This window comes from Silurus aristotelis (assembly GCF_946808225.1).
Source record: "Silurus aristotelis genome assembly, chromosome: 18".
NCBI classification, from domain to species: domain Eukaryota; kingdom Metazoa; phylum Chordata; class Actinopteri; order Siluriformes; family Siluridae; genus Silurus; species Silurus aristotelis.
The window spans coordinates 15,930,931-15,956,073 of NC_139591.1; the positions used below are offsets into that span (position 1 = coordinate 15,930,931).

Below are 25,143 nucleotides of genomic sequence, written 5' to 3' on the forward strand. Positions count from 1 at the left end.
GACGGCTTCATTAGTCTCAAAAATAGCGCTCAGATGCTGGTCAACTTTTAGCAGCTTTAATGATCTCACAGTGCACAGTCTCCACAATCTGTATGTGTGTGGGTGATTCCTTAAAGCTCTGTATGTCTTGTTCTGGCATCTAATTTCTCCTTGTGCCATTATCCAGCACTCTGGAGACAGGATAACCAAAAGCAAGCTCTGGACAGCTGAACTGAACGGATGAATGTGCTTAACATGTAAACCTAAGTGAAATAATAGAGAATTATCTCCTGAACAATACCTTCGGAAAGGTCAGAAGGGGTTGTTTCATTTTCTATAACAGCAGCTGTGACACTAGTGCCAGCTGTAATGTAAATGACATTACAGCTGGTCTTCTTAAATGTTGTTGTTTCCATAGTAACAGTGTTCACATTGGAAAATAAAATGTAAGTTCTACATTTAAATACCTTCAGTAGTTTTTTGTTCAAGAAACTAAGATGAATAATAAAACATCTGCATTGATTGTATTGGAAAATATTCATTTTGCTTTGTACATCATATCAACCCGTTCTTGATTCATTTTCTATTAAAAATCAAGCCCCAGAGTGTTTTGTTCCTGATTTAGTTACAGTTTTTTGTTTGTATCTTTAGCTTTCCATTGTAACTAATCTAGTAAAAAACACATCTGCTTACACTGGCTATCTATTTTGGTGTTGGATGCGTTGCCATAAAAACAACTAATGCCACAGTAGAAATGCTGATTCATCATCTTGCAATTACTGTAAACTGTACAGTATAAAATCAGCGAGCATACTAACTAAGTATTAATATAAACACACACACCCATAGTTTAATAAAATCCCATGTAATACAGAAGTTAGTGTGAAATAAACAAGACAGTAATTCAAAAGTAGAAGGGTGTACTCAATGCCATGGAAAATTTTTTTCCGAATCATACATACACAGAGAGCTCCAGATAATCCTGTGATGTGTGATACAGTCTCTGTAAACCATTGAAAATATAACAGCTCATAAAATAAGAGAGCAAAAATAGGACAGTGAAAATTGTGTTTCTGACTCACACTTGTATGTCCAGCAGGATCCTCTTGTCCTCCTCCACATGGATGCCCCAGATGCAGTCTTGCCCTTTATCATAGGCTTCAGGCCAATTCGGAGAAAGCACCACTCCTGCTGAATCTGTGATTTCCCCACTGCACACAGCTGATGCAGGCACACATCAGTGTAAAGGTTATAATATACACATACGCATTGGGTAAGAATTAATACCTGTTGCCTAAAGGCTGAAAACACACACATATACACACACACACTGCTGACAGAGCAGTGTCAGTGTACACTTACCACGGCAAGCTGGCTCTGTCTCATTCCACTGTGGATTCTCAGGGTCTACACACTCAATAGTAACAGAGCCCTGCTCCAATGTGTATCCTGGCTCGCAGGAAAACTCCACCACAGTGCCCACTCCGAATGACATGTCACTGCTGGAGAAGTTGCCGTACTTGACAAATGGCTTGTAGCACGTGCCCTGGGCAAAAGCTGACAAATACACACTTCAACAGTGACCTCACGCTCCAAACTCTATGCTTTATATGCTTAAAATTTTTTTGGTGAAATGAGACACACTGAAATTCCCTAAAAGTATGTCATAAAAATGTAATGAAATATACTGGAAAATATACAAGAATATGTATACTAAAAACACAACAATAGAAGTCAATGTTAAAAAATAAAATAATAAAAGAACATTCTTAATACGTTTAATACATTAAGTGGATAGTAAAAAAATACAATTACAGTGGAACACGGTTATCTCGCCCTCGGTTACCTTGACAACCCTATTAAGTCGACGTTTTTGAAGTGGAACCGCCAAATTCTCGCTTTTCTAAGCATTTTTTATCGGTTATGTCGCCGAACCCTGATATCTCGAGCACAAGGGGGGGAAAAATTTGCCATTTAACGTCGGTTATCTTGGTGCAGCCGCAGAAGAACTCGCGGAAGTGGCGGAAAAATCAAGGCTTACATCTGCTACAGGTGTTGTATTGTATACTGGTGAATCTCTGCTGTTAGTTAGGGCACACATGCCTTTTGTTGTTAAATGTTATGCGATGAACGGGAGGCGAAAGCCGCGCTTGGCGGCGCGGAACGTGGGATGAGCAGCAAAAGCATAGAATGAACATCGGCAGGATCGGGGGGAATCCGCGGTGCGCTTTGGGAAGAAAATAGCAGCCGGTAAGAGAGTGCCGGTGGGAAGACACGTACCATACACATGAGCGATAACAACGACCGCCGTGAATCAACATATACCAACAATAACGGACGGTGAGAGTGTGGAAGTTTAAATAGGAGCTGGTGATGAGGCTAAACTAGCACCATATGTGCGCGATTGAAGCCGGGAGCTTCAGGGAAAGCGGCCGAGAAAGCACCTGACACGCTGAAGGGGGCCGAAGGGGGCGTGGCAGGTGGATTCCTGACAGATAAACATGTACTGTATGTATTTTTATAGCATGCCTCCATCAAACAAATCGCGGCAAAGCTGTTGTGTAAAAAAACCCTTCAAAAACACGTGCATGCACATTCTCATTTATTAACGCACATCATGTACATAAAGAAATTTCAAGCACGTTAATATATTGCCGCCATTTTGATTTTCGTTTATCTCGATCATCGGTTACCTCGATGCTTTTTGGCGACCCCCTAGGACATCGACATAACCGGGTTCCACTGTAACTATACAGAAAGTAGATACTAAAATATAGAAAAAAACAATGTATACTAAAAATTAAATAAAACACAATGTGGATACTGTAAAACAAACTAATAAAAAAAAAAAAGAACAAAAAAAAGTAAATTCTAAAAATGACACACTAAAACTGTCCAATAAGTTCATACTAAACATTAAAAACCTTTAGTTCGTACACTATATAAAAAACTATACATTAGTATAATAATGTTCTCAGACTATGCATGGCATTAAATTTACTGGAAGTTCCTATTATGTATGAGGTTTAACAAATGCTATAATTTGTGGTGCAGTTATGTAAATGTAGAGCTCCATGCTCTGTTTGTGAATGAATAAATAAAACTAGCCAGGCCTAGTTAGTCATCACAGCTATGTAAGTTAAATAGTAAAGAACTCAGTACCTTCATATCGTATGGCAGCACCAGTGCAGGTACCCATCTCATCTGTGATGAACTCGATAAACAGATGCCTTCCTGTACTGACTACACCCTCGTTGGGAAGATATTCCACCTCATAAGAGTCATACACAGGGGGTGAATCGATGTTGTTCCCATTCTTAATCAGCAGCCTGTGAAAGAAAAAAAAGCCACACAGATTGGTGTTAGGTATTGCCGCAATTGTTAGTGATAACTCCAAACAGCGAGTGACAACGAAGAGGGAAAGATCAAAAGAGTGTTGAGGCTTTTTAAGTTGGCCTTTTTTATGTTTTCTGGTCTCATCTATTGAGGTAGTGTCTTGCTCCGCTCCACAGTGGATCGGATTCATTAAAGAGCCATTTGTTAGCTCTGCCTCAAGACAGTCTGAAAATGTAATTAAATTTCCTCTCTCCCGTACTTTCCGATACGGCCTCCGTGGTTGCATGATTAATTTGCATGGGAGGGATGCTCTTAATTATGCTGAATGCTGAATGCAGACTGCTGTGGATTCCACAGATGGGAACACGGCAAGGCTTGAGGCATTGATTGAGATTTAGGGTTGCACCCTTGTGTCAGTAGAATGCACCCTGTATCTGAGCTTGGGGATCCAAGATGCATCAAAGTAGAGTTAAGAGAGAGATGCTCTCCCTCCCTCTCTGTTTTATATACATACACTTATACATATACATATACATATACATGTGTGTGTGCTGTACTGTCTAAAAGCTTTAGGCATGGAAAGTAAACAAACATTACAGAAATCCCAATCATATCAATATTTGGTGTGATCACTCTGTGCTGGCACAACAGCATCAATTCTCCTTGGTACACTTGCACACATTTTTTTTAAGGAACACGGCAGGTAGCCGATGTTCCAAACAACATGAAGAACTAACCACAGATCTTCTGTGGATGAAAGCTGCCTTAAATCCTTTTGTCTCTTTAGGAAATCGCAGATAGACTCGATAATGTTAAGATCAGGGCTCTGTGGGAGCCAAACCATCACTTCCAGAACTCCTTTTGCTTCCTTGCTCTGACGAGAGTTCTTGTTGACATTGGCTGTATGTTTGGGGTGGTTGTACTGCTGCAGAATATTTTTGGGGTCAATCAATCCCTAATGGTGTTTCATGATGGATAAATATCTACCTGTATTTCTTAGCATTGAGGACACCATTAATCCTGACCAAATCTAAAACTCCATTTGCAGAAATGCAGCACCGAACCAAGCAAGGAACCGCCATCATGCATCACTGTTGCCTGCAGACACTCATTATTTTACTGCTCTCCAGCCTCTCATGAACAAACTGCATCCTGCTACAGCCAAATATTTCACATTTTGACTCATCAGTCCAAAGCACCTGCTGCCATTTTTTTGCAGCCCACTTCCTATGTTTTTATGCATAGTGTAGTTGCTTAGCCTTGTTTCTACATCATAAGTATGGCTTCTTGGCGGTTCCCTGGTGGTCTAGTGGCGCCCTCTCTACACTGCGGCCTGGGTTCGATCCCCGGTCAGGGAACCAACCCCAGCCACTTTCAGTGCCGGTCCCAAGCCCGGATAAATTGGAGAGGGTTGCGTTAGGAAGGGCATCCAGCGTAAAAACATGACCCCTAACGGGAGAAGCCGAAAGAAAGTATGCCTTCTTGGCCACAATTCTTCCATGAAGACCACTTCTGGCCAGACTTATCCAGACAATAAATGGGTGTACCTGGGTTCCTCAGGTTTTTGCCAGTTCTTTGCCCTGATGTAAACCCTAACCCTTTATAGGAAAATGGACAGTCTAGAATTTTCATCGTAGGTTTATTTCAACAGAGAGACAGAATATTAAAAAAAATATTATAAAAAAATTATTAAAAAAAATCCATTAAAGTAAACATTAAAGTAAGGTTATAAATTAATTTGCATTTGATTAAATAAAATAAAATAAAATATTTGATCCTGTACCAAATTAGAATAAACCTCTTCCATTTAAACCTCTCCACCACCATTAACAAAACCAAAGAGCTGTCAAAGGACATCAGGGACAAGTTTGTAGACCTGCACTAGGCTGGAATGGGCTACAAGACCATGAGATTGTTGCCTTGGCCATATGTTTTTGGTCAATGTCATGCTGGAAGACCCATCCACAACCTATCTTCAGTTTTCAGGCTGAGGCAAGAAGGTTCTCATCCGAAGTTTCTACAGTGCATGGCCCCGTTCATGTGATGAAGTCTTCCTGAACCCTTAGCAGAGAAGCAGCCCCAAATAAGAATGTTTCTTCCTCCATGTTTGACAGTGGGGATGGTGTTCTTGGAGTCATATTCTGCATTTCTCTGCCTCCAAACACACTCCAAAGTCGAGTTGATGCCAAAGAGCTCAATGTTGATCTCATCTGACCACATTACATTCTCCTAAGTGTTCTCTGAATCATTCAGGTGTTCACTGGCATCCTCAGATGGGCCTGTTAATGTGCATTCTTGAGCGGAGGCACCTCAGTGTGTTATCAATTATTTTCTTGGTGACTGTGGTCCCAGCTCCCTTAAGATCATTAACAAGCTCCTCCCATGTAATTCTGGGCTGATCCCTCACTTTTCTCAGAATCATCCTTAACCCATTAGGTGAGATTTTGCTTGGAACTCCATAACAAGCACAACTGAGTTATATTGTGTTTCTTCCATTTTCGAATTATCACAACAACAGCGGTCTCTTTGTCACCAAGCTTCTTGCTAATGGTCTTGTAGCCCATTCCAGCCTTGTGCAGGTCTACAAACTTTTCCCTGATGTCCTTTAATGGCTCATTGGTTTTGTCCATGGTGGAGAGGTTTGAATGGAATTTGCGTCTGTGTCTGAGTCATAATTCTTGCTGGTTGATAGGTGATTAAATACCTATTTCACTCATTTAAATACAAATTAATTTATAACCTTTCTTTAATGTTGTTTTTTTTAATGGAATTCTTTTATATTTTTTCTCTTTCTGTTAAAAAACGTACCAAAATAATTGTATATATATATATATATATATTATATATATATATATATATATATATATATATATATATATATATATATATATATATATATATATATATATATATAAAGAGAGAGCGCGTCAGATAGAGAGAGAGAGAGAGAGAGAGAGAGAGAGAGAGAGAAGTTACCTGTCATCATCTTCAGCCAGAGCAACTTTCTCAAAGTGCACATGCAGCCTGTGGCCCTCAGGGGCCTCCAGCACCCAGTGACATGTGAGGTTGTTGCTATAATTGCCCGGAAACCCAGGAGAGATGATGCGGCCCAGAGTGGCGTTTTTAAGCATCCCTCCACAAGAGGCTTTAACAGAGTCACACACACACACACACACACACACACACACACACACACACACACACACACACACACACACACACACACACACACACACAATAAGAAACAATAATGATGAAGACAGTGTTTAATTGTGTAAGAAAAAGAGAATGAAAGTATAATTTACTTCTAAATATAAAGCAGTCTCTATATTTTCTTGAACATTTCTCTGTGCATATGAAAGTGCTTGGACCTCTAAATATGTATGTGTTCAAAGAAATTCTCTTCTCACAGTTACTGCTTTTCAGGTTACATATACATTAAGGCTGCAATTAATTTTTATTACTGATCCTGACACCAAGACGATGAACGAACACCTTAACAGATGGCCAGAAGAACAGAGATTTATGAAGCGTCATTTATCCAGACAAAAAGTAATCAATCATGAGTGAATATCAGTAGAGTCTTCTTAATGTCCTTAATGAGTGGAATAAAACATAGTGATAATATCACTTGTGATAAGTAAAGAGAATGCAGCTCCTTACCTACACATTTGGGCTTTTTGCCACTCCAGTATGGCATGGTGGCATTACGGCATGTCAGAGAGGATACTCCATGAAGCTGATATCCAGTTAAACAGAAGAAAAAGGCCTCGCCTCCTACGTGGAGACTGCTCACAGTCACCTCGCCGTTAGCCAAGGCTTGTGGGAAAGCGCAGCTCAAAACAAAGGCTGAGGGAAAAATCATGATGAGAGAAAAGGGTCATAAATATTGGCATTTAGCTGCCTTTTAAATTTCTGTGGTCATTTAATGTCAGTGTTATGGAATATAACGATTACCTATCATAATTAAGCTTGCTCGAGCTAGGACTAACAGGAAAAAGGTCAACGAGAATTATGATCCTGCTACACACTAATACAGCATAATGTGTGCAGTGGGGCTTTTTGGGAAGAACGGAGACTAATTGGCTCAGTCTACGTTTCCCCCATGTTTCTATTAACTCTCTGTGTCCTTAGAGCAACATGTCCATTGTATGCCAAAGAACACTTTTTAAGCAAGAGATCAAGAGAAAGATGAGAAAAACAACAAAGAATCAGTAGGTGAGAGTTTTCAGGGTTTTACTGTCGAGGCAGATTTAAAGCTTGTGGTCAAGCGTATTGGGTCTATCTAAGCACCCGTGTCAGGTCTCAGAGAAGGTCTGACAGGTCCGTGTAAATACTGTGTTAAGATGAATGGCTCAGATTATTTCCAGTGTCACAGAGCATGTGCCAGAATGAAATTTCTTGGGACATCTGGCATGAGCCAATGAACACAAGGTTGATAGAGAGATATGACCTCGGATGTAATAGCAACCATAAAACAGGACCAGCCTGTATTACGATGGCAAGAATGACAGAGCAAGATTCAGTTGCAATAGCAGGAGAGACAAATTAATCCCTTCCCCCTTGTCAAATGTGTCAACATTAATGTTGTTATAAAATCTCAGAAAGCTTATACATTTCTCTGAAGCCTGTGGTGTACTTATCGTTACCCAATAGCTAGCATCAGCACTGCAAATCATTTGTAAATATGACTTAATAATCCTCTCAGAACTCCTGTCAAGTGTTAACTCTTGTGCTAGTTAGAAATGCAGTGATATTTTGAACATGTACTTTTGTGATAAACATTAATCTCTAAAAAGAAATCTTAGCCAAATGTGCAAGCTAGCAGTGAAGAACACGACACATGAACTTCTCAATATCTTGTTTCAGTTCATCTTCTTCAGAGTCTTATATGAACCAAGGAGAACAATTATTTATCACAATAGCATCTTAAAATTAAATGCTTATTTTAATCTCTGACTTTTCTCCTGAGGGAGGTGAAATAATTCAGATATCAGTAAAACTAATTCTTTAAGATCTTGTGTTTCTCTGTGGATAATTTATATTGATTAATCTAGCGCATTGTTCTAATATACTTTAGTTTGTAACCATTGGAAACATACTGGCATACAAACTGCCATTGTTAAAATTCATGAATTCTAAATAAAATGTGGGTGTGTAGTTGATAATAGACAGCTGGGGTAAAAATATTATATAAGTAGAGGCAGCAAAATGTTCCCCTTTTTTTCTACCATTCTGTAAGGAGTTCACCTGAAAATTGTTCTCTATCACTTTGGTTGTTTTATTTTCTAACTTTTCAACACACTTTTTACATCACCTTGCATCAACCATACATGGCCGTATTTACATGTGTCACATATTGGTTTATTTGGATCTTTAGAAGTGGCATAACCACAGGGGATCACCACCAGGAAAATTTAGTCACTCGAAAAGGTTTATTCTGTCAATATAAGTTTATGTAGCCCTAATTAGGGTGGCATGGTCATGTATTGGCTGGCATTGCTGACTAACAGCTCCAGGGTCTCTGGTTCGATCCTGAGTCACAAATTACTATAATGAGTTAAGATACTTGTTAGTGTATGTTTGTCATGGCCATCAGTTCCTTGAGATCTGTCTTGTGGCCTGATATTACTCAACCTGTGGCAGCTGTTGCGTTTTAGAATAAGCAAGACACAATAATGCAATTATTTGTCTGTAGGACAGAATTGGAAGCGTGGTGATGATTCCAGTCTTTAAATGATACTGGAATTGCGACATGAATATATCTTTACCCTGTGTCTTGTAATTAAATTATCAAAGCGAGTAACCTCACAAAATCCTAATTCCATTCATATTCCAGAACTGGTCACTTCTTTAGTGCTATTAAAGCCTGTACTCTTATGGCAATGGGTTTCATTGGATTTTTTTGAGCATGGCAATGGAAATTTCTGCTCATCCATTCACAAGGGCATTAGGGAGGTCAGTTATTGGTGTTGGCTGAGGAGGTCTGGTGCATCATTAGTGTTCCTGCTCATCACAAAGGTGTTCTCTGGGGTTGAGGTCAGTGCTCAATGCAGGACCCTCAAGTACTCTGACCTTGGAAAAACCATGTCTTAATGGAGCTTGCTTTGTGCACAGGGATCTTGCCATGCTCTTCCTCTAGATTCTACTGAAAAGAAATTTTACTGCTAACTTACTGTCAAATTGAAGTACTAATTAGACATTACTTTCCTGGCTTGTTTTGGACCTTTCCTATTTTAAAATACTGCGAGGTTCGTCTCATTGTACTACATTATAAGCTGGATAATAATTTCATTCCCATTGTGTCCTACAGCAAAGACTCGCCGTAGGAGCTGTGCGTGCAGACAAGCGAGCAGTGTGGAATTAGGCGGCTGATACATAAAACATCTTAACCCCCATTGGAACGGCATAATCAGTGCTTCTTAAACTCCCCTTTCTCCTCATGGCTGCGCGGCAAATCAACATTAAAGACTGAGGTTTTCATTACCCATTGCACACCCGACACCATGCATTAAGAGAGAGTACACTTCAGGAGGTGATTTCAAATTCTGACTCATCTCCCTGCCAAGAAGAGGTTTGGAATCAGGAGGAGCTCTCACAAGGCAATCAAACTTAATAAGGACAACAGACAGAAACAAGCTGAAAGCATGTATGTTACATGACTGTGTATATTATTCCAGTCGAGTGATGCTTTTTATGGGCTGTGTTTGTGTCTCTGCTAATAGCCAAATGGATCTCAGTATCAAACATTTAAAGTATAGGAGTGCACTTACAGTACTTACAGCAACAGTTTGGGCAATTTTCAATGCTGGTGATCTGATTGTTTATGTCCACACAGTGGATTTTGCACAGTGCTCGCTTACTTCCCTTTCCGAAAACAGAGAAATGTGTAGATCCATGGCCTGTACTGGCCTCTTCGTCATAATAATAAAGCCATTAGAGTGATGACACTAAGTGTGTGCGTCAAGCCGCCGCAAGCCATTCATGGAGGTTCACGTTCAATGCTCAACCCACTCTCAGGCAGGTTATTATCATTTTATCTTTATTAAGACCATCAGCCCTATCTGAGCACAAGCGCGTGCATGGTGAGACGGGTGCCGGAGGCAAACCTTAATGTTCACCCAATCTCTCGAGAATTAAATAACAGGCGCTTGCTGTCTCTATTTCCTCTGTAAGTCACGGTGCTTTGCAGCCCATAAAGCCTGATTGTCTCGCAATTACTAATAATGACTCCACAGCAAGCGCAGTTGGGCAGATTAGTTGCCGGTGGTGTAGCAGGCAACAGATGCCAGCGTGTTATGATACGCCTTGCCGTAGAATAGGGAATATTCTCAGTGCTGATCCACGACTGATAGAAAGCCTCCTAAGGCAAGTTTTAGAGGTTCAGAAGCTTAGAACAATCTCATCAGTGTTTGTAGACGATTCCCTTTTATCGTGGCCCCAGAAATTATTGCAACAAAGCTGAAAATTTGAAAAAAAAAAACTAAAGCTGTAGAAAAGTGAACATATACAAATGTAGTCTAACAGTCAAGAAGTGTGTAATCACAAGCAGCCCTCTAGTATTTTTGTGTATAGTGACAAAATATTTCTGGTCCAGTGTGGACTAATTACAACTTATTGAACAGCATTAAGGTAGAAAAAAAGATCAATTATAAATAACTTAACAAGACACAATAACATACATTTTATAGTGGCATTTAAGTACATAAAAGTATAATAATAGGTATAATATGCTCCACTCATCTGGGAAGATATTCCACTAAATTTTGGAATGCGAGTGTGGAGATTTATGTTCATGGAGCCACAAGGGTAATAGTAAAGTCAGGTACTAATGTAGGGTTAAGGAGGCCTGTAATGCAGTCAGCGCTACCACTCATTGCCACTCTAGAACTTCAACTCCAGTTTCATGTAAATGGATCTTTTTTTGTGCACGTAGCAATGTCATGCTGGCACACGTTTGGGTCTCCTATTTTAAATGAAGGGAAAAATTTAATGATACCGCATCCAAATACATCCTATACAATTGTGTGTTTCCAAGTTTGTGGTTTTGGGAAGAACGCCTCTAAGTTATGTATATAACCATGGTTTCCTCAAAGGCACCTCGGTCAATGGCTCAAAGGGAAGCTCCGACAGGACCTCCAAGACAATGGCCAAGTTCCTTGCAGGAACTCTAGTTGTTCCGGAGGCCTCAGCCTCTGGGTACCGCAGAGAACATGTGTCACCAATGGGTTCTTAGCACTGCCCTGCGAGGGGGGCATGACAGGCTGCAATGGCAGACACGTAAACCTTAAGGGCACTGGGTTGACTGGGCAGTTAACCACAGTTTTTACAGCTCTGGGCAGAAGTGAACTATTGTGCCCCCTGCCAGGTTGGGAAACCATGGCCTGCCCAGCCACCGTGGTGCCACCAGGAGTAGAAGCCATTCCCCGTGCCTCGGTCCTTGCCTCAAAAGGCCATCTGCTCCCTTGTTCAAGTGGCCCAGGATATACACTGCACTACTAGAGAGCAGCTTCCCCTGGACCCACAGGAGGATCTGATGTGCCAGCTTGTACAGGACGCGAGATCGCAGCCCCCCCTTGTGGTTGATATAAGAGACCACAGAGGTGCTGTCCAAACAGACCAACACATGGTGGCCTCTAAGGTCCGAAAGGAAATGCTTCAGAGCTAAAAGCATGACCAGCATCTCTAGGCAGTTGATGTACCATAGCAGATGGGGCTTTCCCCAAAGACCTTGGATGGCGCGGCCACTCATGATTGCCCCCCACCCTGTGATGGAGGCATCCGTCGTAAGCATTATGGAGAGAATTTATGGGTCTTAAGCCACCACTGAAAGGGTCTCATTTGCAGGAGGCCAAGTGGAACCAGCAGTCTCTGGAACTGCTGGTTTTTGGTAGATCCAAAATAGGATGCAACCCTCTGTCCTTCTTGGGAACAATGAATTAGAACCCGGATTCTCTGTCTGATGGAGGGACCACCTCTATGGCCTCCTTGCTCCCGAGAGTGCTCACTTCCTGTTCCATAACCAGAGCCTGCTCGGGCCCCATCAGGTTGGGGCACACCTCGTGGAATGGGGGTGGACAAGACCCAAACTGAATCATATAGCCTCTGCCTACAGTGTGCAGGACCCTACTTAGACAGGTCTGGCAGAGATTCCCAGGCTGCCAGATAGTCTTTTAAGGGAATCAGACTAACCTCTGTTGTGCCTAGAGCCGGAGCTATGCCCTGGTGCAGCTCTAAGGGCCTCCTGAGAGGAAGGTCCCATGTCAGGCAACATCTCTGTCTCAGAACCTCTCGGTGCCCAGAGGTGCTGGGTTGGGATTGGGGCTGCAACCGCCGAGCAGCCAAATGCATGTGGCAAACTGCTTTTTTGCCTCCTGAAATCTGTCGCCGGCCATATTTACAGTGTTGCCGACCAGGCCAGTCGGCACAAGAGGGGTATCCAGCAAGACGGCCCTATTCCTGTTGGAAAGATCCGACAGGGTGAGCCATAGGTGCCTTTCTGTGGACTGGCCAGGGCCCCAGCTGTCTCATTTGTAGCCCTGAGAGCTAAATCTGTTGCATGACGGGCTTCTTCGCTGCCCGAGATGTCCCCCACGTCCTGATAGGCCTGAAACACAGCCATGGTTTGCATGCACCTTGAATCTATATCAAGCTTGGCTATGGCTTGGGTCACCACCTCTAACAGCTCTTTGAAATTGACTGACTGAGGGGATATGTCTGAGGGCTCGCCGACCTCCATCCTCCCCTCCTCAGAGAAAGAGAGGCGAGGCTGTGCACTCTCCTTGCAAAGGGAAGAAACCACCATATAGCATGCTTCCCAAGTTTGCAACCCAAACGCTGGTCCCGGCAGATGAGGAGGGAGAAAGAGACAAGCCTGTCTCCAGACCCTCTGCCAGGTCAATTTGCGAGCCTGAGGTCCTCGAACGCTGCTTCACCTCAGCGAAAGCGGGGCCAGAACCACGAGGAGTGGAGCGTTCGCAAAGACACGCGAGTGCAATCTGCGCAGTCGGCTCCCTTGAGACCTGACTTAGCATGCTCTGCTTCCAAGCAGATTCTTTTCTTATATTTTTTTCTGACATTTACTAATTAATATAGAAATATATGCACACACATAATGCTTCATAAACAAACAGAAGCTAGCTCTGGTTTCACTCTATGTGCATTTTATAGCTTTGTGGTTGTGACGTCAAAAGTGACCCGCGCCAGTGACCTGCGCTTTCAATTGGACCGATTACACGCCTGATCCCGAGCATGGACTACGTGGAAGCATTCCCAAAGCACTGTTGATGCAGCTCGAGTTCCTGAAGGGGAACCACATATGGCTGGAAAAGTCAGGTGTTCCAATACTTTTGTTCATTATTGTATTTTGGCAAATTTATTTAGTAAAAATACTAATGATTCTACAAAAGATACATTAGACACTTTTCAAATGTTTTATTGCTTTAGGGCACCTACTCCTACATGTTCATGTTCTAGGGATGTCAGGAAAACTTTGTCATTGCCATTCAATTTATTTGTCTTTAGATTTATTTTTTTTGAGCGATGCTGTGTTGGATTGTGCCTCCTGAGCATTAGCCTAGTTCTGTGTTACAAACTTAGCAGTAATATGTAAAGGGGGTTGCAATTCCACAACACATTTTTCGACACAGAGTCAAGGTGGAATAGTTTTATAAGTCCCACTGTGCCTTAAACCATTCATCACTATAGAACTGGATGTTGTTCTGTGACAGATGTTTATGGAAAAGGTTTTGGGGAGATAGAGTTGCAAGCATTTGTTGCTCCAGAGCAAAAACAAAGACACAAATGGTGAAGGAAAAACATGTTTTGATGGCTGTTTGACTAGATTTGGGGTTAGAAGGAAAAAAACACCACCTGGATCAATGGAATCTGAGCATGGAAACTAAATATAGTGGATAACATGAACCACATGAGTAAACATGCCACAGTTTTACAATAAAGCTGGAATAATCCAGCCAGGACACCTATAAATCTATCATAATAAGCTGGAATGAGTCCACTGGACACAGGGGACATGCTGCTTGAGAGGACAGACTTGGTTCCACACTCCAGTGTTTATTGAGCCCTTGACCATTTGAATTGAGTGTTAAACCTCCGGCACATAAACATCAATACATCTCTCTGCTTTAATCTCTTTTCTCAGGGACAGCTCTATTGATCTTTGCCTAAGTGCAATGTTTTACTGGATGGGCTCACAGACGCTTTTAAATCAGCTGACTGAAAGGGGGATAAATGGGTCCAAGGCCTCCCATTAAGCAGTGCAAAGTTCCGAATGTATTTGAGTGTGAAATTCCTGCACATGCAATCAAATTAAACATCAGTACAGAACTTGAGGTGGATATGTTTTTTTTTTTTTTTGGGGGGGGGGGGAGGACAAACCTCAGATGAATTACAGATGAAGAAATGATGGCAATCCTAACACCTTTACGCTATCTGACCGGGTGTTTGCTTTAGCATATCACATATTCCATGCTTTCTGGCTCCCACACAACACTGAAAGACCCTAGACTTTACAGGAAGTGTTTTTATTATCATTTCACAGAGAATTAATTGCCAAGAGTGAAGAGTGGGGTTTCCATTATGGGGGTTTAATGTGTGAAAAGGCTACAATATGCTAAATCTCACAAAGGTTGAAATGAAGATAAGATTTTTATGGGGTAACGAATCCAAATGTGAAATTTTTAGGTCAATTCGTCAACAATATATGAGAAGAAGAGTTGGAGAGAGATGGAAGAATGAGTGCTTTGTGACCTTCAGTGAAACAAGGAGGAGAATCTGCCCTGGTTTGGTGCTGCATTTGTGCCAGTGGTGTTGGTGATATTGTCCAAAATGTTGGGTTCATGAAAAGTGAAAGGTACAAAACAATTGCATCATTCCATTCGTTTTGGAAAACAGAATAACAGAATCATAATGACCCCAAGCACACTGCTAATGCAGTGAAATCATATTTGGTGGGCACAACACTGACAATCATCTTCCTGAACATTAATCTTCCAATATGTAAATGTATTACCACACTGATTTCCCAGTGCAAAAAAAGAATCTGAAGTAAAAATTATGGAAAAAATGGATATCCAGTTTTGTATGACTTGTAATCAGCCTTCTAATGTTTTTCCAGATGCAGGGCTTTATATAAGAGCACAATGTTCTTGTCCTTCTCCCATATAGTTGTTTTAAAAAACTACAACTGTTCTTCTATTTAAAAAAGAATAGTCCCAATGAGCTTCAACTTGCATTTAACAGGCAGGGTTCGAGTTTGATGTGCACATATGTTTATCACAGTCTGTAAAAAAGTTCAGCAGACAGCCAGCAACTTCAGTGGCTAATGGTTTTTCTTGCACAGGCAAGCGGGAGCATTTCAGCGATTAGACTATTTCTGAACCTTTTCAACAAACATGTTGCAGCTGTATCAATGGCTGATACATATTTGTTGCTGTCAGCGTGTCGCTGATGTGCCACGTATATAGCTCATTTCACTGTAATCGCTTGCTGTCACATTCATCTCCATCTCACAGAGCCTCGTTCGTGACATGCCACAATCTTGAACGGCTTGAATCCATCTGGAAAGGTATCAAAAACAATCCGATAGTTCAGATTCCTTTAAAGTAGCCTTGACGACAGCATGGCACACTCTCAACGCTGTCTGTGTAGTGTCAAAACAAGAATCCTGGGCCAGTCATAATAAAGTTTGCAAACAAAAACAAAACAAACAGTGTACTTACTATTTCCATGCACAACCTTGTTTTAAAACTAGTCCATTTTGGTGACCCTGAGAAGTCACAGGTTTTATATAGCCATGTTTAGAGCTGCTTTTTTGCACATTAACATTATTCTAGTCACCTTCAGTTTGAGAAACAATGGAAAAAAAATCAGTTGGGAAAAAACTGTTATATTTCACACTGTTGTATATTATCTTAATGCATGATATCCTTGCTTAGTATGGGATGTGCTTATATCGCTGACAGCTGCCACTTCTACTGGATAGAGATGCTGGGGCAGACCCTGGAATCACTGGAGAGATTATATCTCACAGTTGGATTGAGAATGTCTGGGGATTCCGTAAGAGAGGCTGGAATGTGTATGGAATGAGCTGGGGATAAAGAAGCCTGAGCCAACCTTCTCAGCTTGTTGCCACTGCAACTCCCACTGGGAAAAGCAGAAGGGAAATGAATGATGAATGAATTCTTTGTATTTTTCGCACCTGGGTACAGAGCACTCTGCAGGAATCCTTTAACTGAGTTATCTTTTTCTACAACACTGCCACTGCTGTTACATCTAACACAACTAGCAGCCCTAATGTTTTTTTTTTTATGTTGGTAGATTGTGGGATGACAATAAGAAAAAGAAAATGCATAACCTGATGTGTAACAAAAAAATAAACAAAAAAACTAAACAAAAACATTTTCCTTTTCTATTCTGATATGTTTTTTAAATAACAGGAAATATACCAACAGCTAAAAAGTATTTTCTTTTTAAACAATCTGTTATTAACAAATGTCACATATATATATCAACACAAACTCTATTTCCCAGAATCCTCAGCCAATACAACAGACAATCACATGGGGCAGAGGTAATGTAGTGGAGCAGGTGTATGTTATCATTGTGTGATTATGACTATTATGATTATGATTAGTCTTTGGAGGAATGGAATGTAACATTCATTTTAAGTTTAAGAGTTTAAGATTAAGAACATTTAAGATGTTATGTCTAGAGGACAGTTTATTTGTAATGTGTCTATTATAATTACTATTATAATGACTAATTATACTATTACTAATATAATTATTATTAGAATTAAGCTTTCAGATTACGTAGCATCTCTGGATGGTCTTTCCATCTCAGTGTGTACAGCAGTAAAAGACCGGGGTGTGATTATTGACCCTAGTCTGTCTTTTGAGGCACAATAAATAAAAAATAAAGCACAAATAGGAACAAATAAGCTGTAGTTAGTCCAGAATGCAGCAGCAAGAGTCCTTATTAGATCTAGAAAATCCCACCACATCACCCTCTTTTAATCAGTCTACACTGTCTCCAAATTAAATCTCGCATTCATTATACAATTCTACTACTGATTGTATAAAGAACTTAACGGTCTTGTGCCATTTTTCTCAGGCAAAGAAGCAGCTCTAGAGGATCAAGGATATAGAGTGTTTGGTGAACTGGGAAATTTTATGCTGTCATCATCTTACTCTCATGCATTTACTCAGGTTGATGACAGTGGTGTGGTGGCATCTTTATCTTAGAGATCCCTCATGTCTGTGTTAACTTCTGGCTTTCCCTTTTAGTTATGCTGCCAGAACAAATCTTGAGTCTCGAGTTAAACATGCTTCTGAGGTACAAGTGACCACTGTTCCTGCACTTCTCCTCTCCTTGGATCTGCATTGGATCTGGAGAGGAAGGGTTTACATCAAAGGCCTAAGGGCATCCATTAAATTACAGAGTAACACAGGAGCATTGAGGATTTGGATTTGGACTGTAGTTAATTTCAACAGTCTGCTACACTGACCCAGGACTACAGTTTGCATTTGATCACCATCAATGCCCACCTCAACATCGTTTAGCTGTAATAAATGGACATTCGGTGCCACCCAGATGAGGATGGGTTCCCTCTTGTGTCTGGTTCCTCTCACGGTTTTGTCCTAATGCCATCTCGTGGAGTTTTTCCTTGCCACAGTCGCCACCTGCTTGCTCATCAATCTTATTCATTCTTTCTTACCAAAGTATCTGTGTAGAACTGCTTTGAGACAATGTCCTTGTTATTACATGCTATACAAATAAAAATGAATTGAATTTAATAATTATGCATTATGCATATAATTACTTGGGGGAATATAAAATAAATGAAAACATTTTACAGATTCTTTACAAATGTAATACAATTCTGGAAATACCTAGAAGTTTACCTTTGGGTTAAACCTTTAATGTGTAAATATTATGGAAAAGTGCACATAATATTTTTTAGCTATTTTAGTAGTAACTGTATTTTTTAGATAGATTTTAAATCTAACTTTGATTAGTTTTCAAATAACAAGTACGGCCTGAAAAAAACTTTAAAAAGCTGTGAATCATAATTGTTTCTTTTTTATTTTCTCTTTTATAACTATTTGAAAATTATTGTTTTTGCTTAATTGATTCATATTTTTTTTTAATGATGAAATGTGGTAGCTAAGTGGTTAAGGCATTAAACTCTGGATCTGAAGGTCAGGAATTAAAATCCCAGCCACACTAAGCTGCCACTCCTGGGCCCCTGAGCAAGGTCCTTAACCCCTTAACAGTGCTGCTCAGTTGTATGAAAAGATAAATGTAAGTCGTTCTGGATAAAGGCATCTGCCAAATGCCAAAAATATTGAAACATGAACCTCAACCATGTCCAACATTTAATTATGTTTACACTGAACATTTTGAGATATTTATAACCATTTTCAGAAATGCAATAAAAGCCAAATAAAATTCAAGATAACAACTTACTTTACTAATCTTAGATAATACATCTTTAAATCTTACTGAAACCTTCCCCTCAATAAATATTTAAAACTTTCTGGCCAATGTTTTGAAAATTTAAATGGTAAATACGTGTTTTTTTTCTCATAGGTAGCGTTGTAGGCAATATGCTTTATATCCCATAGGCTGTGTATAATTTTAGCAGGTGATTTAGAGTCCACTAATTAGATCCAATTACATCCCTTTTTGTTCCTTTCTTACAGTGCAGCAGATTTTCAATACAGAAGATAATTAGGAAGTCTCAGAGGAACAGAATAGATCAGGAAAAGATGAAATGTATTGACTTTAATGCACCACAGCCTGGGATTTGACTTTAAAGAGACAATTGACCACAAAATGAGTATGTAATATGGTTTTGTTGATATTTGGTAATGCTCATTAAATAACATAATCAACAGGTGCATCTAATTTAGGATAATAAATGTAGTGGAGGTGGACATTTTAAAGGCAGACTAATAGGTCTTTGAGGGTCAGAATTCTAGCTGATAGACAGGTGTTCAAATACTTTTTTGCAGCTGTATCATACAAATAAATAGTTAAAAAATCATATATTGTGATTTCTGGATTTTTTAGATTATGTCTCTCACAGTGGACATGCACCTACGATGACAATTTCAGATCCCTCCATGATTTCTAAGTGGGAGAACTTAGTTCTTAGAGAACTGTTTATAACTAATATTTTTTGTTACTATTCATCACCATTGTCCTTTAAAAGTTTGGCTTTTCTGTAAATCTGTGGGGACAGGTGTCTGATGATGACATGCAGGTAAAAAATGCTTTAATCCCATAAGTGTTTTTTTTTTTTTTTGCGTGTTTGTGTGTGTGTGTGTGTGTGTGTGTGTGTGTGTGTGTGTGTGTTTGTGGTGGTGGTGGTGGGGGGGGGGGTTGTCACTTTAATTGTTTTCACAGAATTTAATATTGTGAACCATGTGAAACTGCTTCTCGACGAAATGAAATTGGTGATGACATGCTTTGGGGGCGCAGGCTACGGAGAGTAAAATTGCCTAACACAACAGGGATTTCTTCCATTATTAATCACCTGCAAGGATTTTCACAAAGTTAATCATAAGCAATTAGATCATATTTAATTGTTTGATTTTATTTGTGTGTGTGTGTGTGTGTGTGTGTGTGTGTTTGTGGTACGAAATAGTACATAGTAGTATTAAGAGGAAATGATGGCTAGTGAGGAACAAGTTGTGCAGATTGTAATGTTCCGTATCTCTCACAAACTTAATAAGCCACTTTCGTGCTCTATAGCTCTCGTGCCTGATAGCTATGATTATATGACAGTGCAATCAGGTTCAATCTAGTGTACTGAACATCTAATAACTTACTGTGAAGGAAATACGAGCAACATGCACACAACTCAAAATCCCAGGTTCTTAAGCTCCACACTGCAGTAATCATTTTGCTGTCACTCCTCGAAGAGCTGCTGACGTACAGATATTAATTACACACTGGTGAGATCCATCTCTCTGCAGACCGTTGTGTGGACCTGCACCTTTCCTGACAAATTTTTCATACTCCATTTATAAAATGAGAAAGTATAACTATATTTGTAGACGTGGCATACAAAGGAGCTCCACTGCTTCTTTTAATATTTTATTTATTTATTTATTTTTTACTTTCTTTTGCAACTCAATTTTCCGCAACTCCGATTACTGTAATTGAAACTTCTATATCTTTAATTTTTACAATTTAAATTTCAAATATCAACAAACGTGTTAATCTTCAGCAAAATTCGCTCATTTAGGCATGGTCATGTAGACTGTTTATTTATTTTCTTTTGTTTTTCACATACTCTCATCTTGAATGCAACTCGGATTTCAGATAAAATCTATAAATGTTTAGTATTTATTTATTCTAAACGATAATAAATAAGTATGTATTTATTTTAAAGTATAATGTAAATTCTAAAGTACAGTGGAACCCGGTTATGTCGATGTCCTAGGGGGTCGCCAAAAAGCATCGGGATAACCGATGATCGAGATAAACGAAAATCAATATGGCGGCAATATATTAACGTGTTTTAAATTTCTTTATGTACATGATGTGCGTTAATAAATGAGAATGTGCATGCACGTGTTTTTGGAGGTTTTTTTTACACAACAGCGATTTGTTTGATGAAGGCATGCTATAAAAATACATACATGTTTGTTAACTGTCAGGAATCCACCTGCCACGCCCCCTTCGGTGCTTTCTCTGAAGCTCCCGGCTTCAATTGCACACATATGGTGCTCGTTTAGCATCATCACCAGCTCCTATTTAAACTTCCACACTCTCACCGTCCGTTATTGTTGGTATATGTAGGTTCACGGCGGTCGTTGTTATCGCTCATGCGTATCCCGGTATGTGCCTTTCCACCGGCACTCTCTCAACGCGGATTCCCCCGATCCTGCCGGTGTTCATTCTATGCTTTTTGCCGCTCCTACCAAGCGTGGCTTTCGCCTCCTGTTCTTTGCATAACGTTTAACAACAAAAGGCATATGTGCACTAACTAACAGCAGAGATTCACCAGTATACAATACAACACCTGTAGCATCTGTAAGGCTTGATTTTTCCGCCACTTTCGCGAGTTTTTCTGCGGCTGCACAGCGACATTCGAGATAACCGATGTTAAATGGCAAATTTTTCCCCCCTTGTGTTTGAGATATTAGGGTTCGGCGACATAAAACCGACATAACCGATAAAAAATGCTTAGACAAAGCGAGAATTTGTCGGTTCCACTTCAAAAACGTCGACTTAATAGGGTTGTCGAGTTAACCGAGGTCGAGATAAGTGGGTTCCACTGTAAAAAGTAAATTCGACTTTTTGGTTAATTTTAATTTATTTTACATTTTGTTTATTCAACATTTTCAAAACTGTTTTTGGTCAATGTTTTACATGGTTAATGCCTCTAGTATACATTTATAGATATTAGAATGTGAACATTAATTACTAAATTAAAAACTACTAAATATTTCTATATATAAGTTGCACGTTTTTATCAGAGAAGCTGCCTGAAACTGTACATAATGCATCATATATTGCTAGGCCTGATGAATTGTTAGGAAAAATGCACTGTATCTTCATCAACCCTGACCTACAGGATGATCAATGTTTAATTTCCACACACATTCATTGACATTACTCGCAATGAATAAGTACAATTGTGACACGTGGCAGCATGGCTACCTAATGGCACCATGTTATGGTACCATGTGACATCTTATATGTCTTATATTCTATCATTTTTTTATACTAGTCTGAATGTTAATTAAAGCGAGGTTACTATAGAGTTCTATAGCTTATTTTTTTATTATGTGAAAAAAAAAGAAAAAAAAGTGAAACATGCAAAGTACTAGAACCTGTATTCAGGAGTGTATCTTGCCTAATGCTGCCTGACTTGAGACTATGTGTATTAATTATATTACACACATAATTTGACTGAATTTGAATCATGCTAGAAGTTTCTTAGTATTTATTTTACGGGGTTTTGACATTTCAGTTATTGACATTCGAAGGCAATCTGTGGCTCAGAACATCTGTCATAAAAGGTTGATTTCCTCAACCTTCATTCTCCCTAACAAGCAATAAACGGATTCTTTACAGCAAATGATGAGTACACAGGAACCCCATCACCTCCTGCAGCACCCTCTTGAGAAGCATGCGTAAGCCTGTAATGCATAAGACTAATGCAAACTCACGGTTTTACTCAATTTAATGGCTTTATTGGGACGCATCGGTGGGGCAGTAACTCTGTGCAGCAAACTTGAGCCACGTTTGTACGAAAGAACCGTTATTCTATCAGCGTGCGGTGTAGTGCCAGACGTGCTAAGCGTGGTCTCCTTGGTGATGATGCTTTCACATGGATGCTGCTGTGTGGCTGTAAAAACATGTTTTACTCGCAGTAAGGTTTAATATCAATCAGAGAAAGGAGAAGGTCAGGAGCAGAATGTGCTGGTGTACAACTGACCTTGTGTTCTTTGTAAGTTCCATGCATGAATTACGGTTCTGGAAGGTATAAAACAATCAGTGGTGTGCAGTTATGGGAAATAAATCAACTAACAAGTAATTGTTTAACGCTTCAAACTATTTGACCAACACTTACTGGGGAAATCTGAAGTTCTGAAGTGCTTTTAATGTTTAACATCTGTTTTAACACACTATGTGCAACACTCCATTATAACAAGGTCTTCAGTTTTTAAGGAGCTTAGTCTCTGATCACACAAAGATTAACTTAAATAGGAATGAAATAAAGAGGAAGACATCATGAACTCTACATAATAATAATCAGTGGATTTTAATATTGAGAACTTTTTAGGACAATAATTGAAGAAATAATGAAATGAATGAGAGGGGGGATTTGTGTGTGTGTAGAATGGCTGCACATTGTTATTAGAGACTAAAGGCACTAAAGAAAGAAAGAGAGAACAACAAAGCAAACACACGCGTCGGAGGAAAAGAGCAGGAAAGAGAGAGCGGCATCTTATTCAACAGGCACATTAGAGGCGTGTAAGAACACGAGCCTGTCATACTTCATTAGTTTCTGGAAACAATAGAATTTAGTCATGCGCTGGGTTATTACTTTCCATCGCTATGCTCGCTCTCTCTCTCACACACACACACACACACACACACACACACACACACACACACACACACACACACACACACACACACACACACACACACACACACAAACATTTTCTCACACACACTTTTTCTCTCTTTCTCTCCTTCTCTTGTGTTATGAGGAATGCCAGTGCAGATCTGACTGCTCTGAAAATGTCTATTAGTACAAATCTTCTCCCATGTAATTATACGACCGAAATGACAGGCGCCTTTCTCTAACATGAGCTGTGCATGTTTACACGTGTCGAGATCCGCCAGTGTGACGCAGAAAGACTAATCGAACACAAGAAGCAATTTGTCCTTTCTCAAACACCAGCAGTGTTTGACCTGTCATGTCCTGTCTTGTATTTTTTAATTAAAAGTGAGACCTTTTAACTCCTTACATTTGCATTTAGACCCTCTTGTTGCCTTTTGCCTGGTGAAGGAAAAATTCATTAATATTTATAATTAACAGAGAGTATATTTTTTTCTGCTTTTACTATAGTTTGCTAACAGAGTCCTAAGCTATGCACAGTGCTTTCCAGCAAGCTGCAGATGGTGGTGCAGTGCGATGCTTTTTTTTGTTGTTGCTTTTTTCATATCTACCTAATTTTATCTCTAGCATTTACAAGATGTGTTACTACACTACTGGGTTTATAAAACAACATGCTTAATGGAAGGGCTAGCATTCAAATTCATTTTATGTTTTTTTACAAATAAAACCATAAAATGAATTTGAATGCTAGCCCTTCCATTAAGCATGCTCTAACAATTGTGTAGCGTCTGGGCACGGGTCATTTAGACTTCATGTCCCAGGCATTCCTTTTAGCCCTTGACATCTGCATTTCAATCAAAGGATGAGCACCACGTCTTACACTTTTTTTGGGGGTTTGTATACCACAGTGTCATACCCCCACCCCGGAAGACACGAAGCAGGACAAACCCTGAACAAAGGAAGTTTCTCCCTCCAAAATTTCAGGCCATAGCATTGGCCATTCCCCCAAAGATGGGTGGGGTTCGGGCCCTTTAAAATATCTTGAACCCAACTAATCACAGTTGGGTCGCTTGCTCGCTCGCTCGGCTCGCTCAGAAAGGCTCGGAGGCCCGGAGGCCCGGGGGCCCGAAGGCCCAGAGAGTCAGACGTTTAGAACAGCTCAGCAGCGACTCTTCGAGACGAGATCTTTCGGCAAGCTTTACCTTCAAGAACAACAACTGCTCTGATCTTCAGGAGAACCTAGAAGAACATCTGACTCCCTCCTAACCGACTCTTCAAAGGATCCTTTGTCTACCGCATCCAGACTCTTGTGCAACAAGCCAATGCTAGTAACCGTTTTACCAACCAGTCTAAATGCGTGTTTAAGCTTGAGCCCCTTGATTTTAAGGTAAATTTGAATTCCTTGATGATTCTCGTTTAGGTTGTGGTTAATTGTGAAGATTAAGCTTGCCATCCCTTTCCTTTCTTTCTCTTTTTTCTTCTTTTTTCCTTCCCCTTCTTCTTTTCCAGTTTTTTTAACCTTTTTGTTTATTTTTATTTTAATTTTCTTTATTTCTTTTGTATGTTTGTGTAGTTAGTTCTATGTTGTGTTTTGTCTCATTTATTAAACGTTGTATATTTCATAAGTGATTGTCTCTGAGTGCCGCTCACATTTCGAAGTTCCTGCAATATTCGATCTGAACTACATGCTCTATTAATTGCAAGGTATAAAGTAATGG

The 25,143-nt window shown here is 39.9% G+C and overlaps 1 protein-coding gene across 6 annotated transcripts in view; it reads right to left on the minus strand.

The window, feature by feature from the left end:
- Window positions 1–25,143, minus strand: part of sez6a (seizure related 6 homolog a) — a 129,522-nt gene that overhangs the window by 17,572 nt on the left and 86,807 nt on the right. For all 6 annotated transcript variants that reach the window (XM_083568421.1, XM_083568423.1, XM_083568420.1 and 3 more), the window contains 5 exons: window positions 6,979–7,164; window positions 6,292–6,460; window positions 3,142–3,308; window positions 1,342–1,536; window positions 1,062–1,200 (listed from right to left, as the gene is read on the minus strand). In XM_083568421.1, coding sequence (XP_083424547.1) covers window positions 1,062–1,200; window positions 1,342–1,536; window positions 3,142–3,308; window positions 6,292–6,460; window positions 6,979–7,164 — 856 coding nt within the window. The remainder of the gene's footprint in view (window positions 1–1,061; window positions 1,201–1,341; window positions 1,537–3,141; window positions 3,309–6,291; window positions 6,461–6,978; window positions 7,165–25,143) is intronic.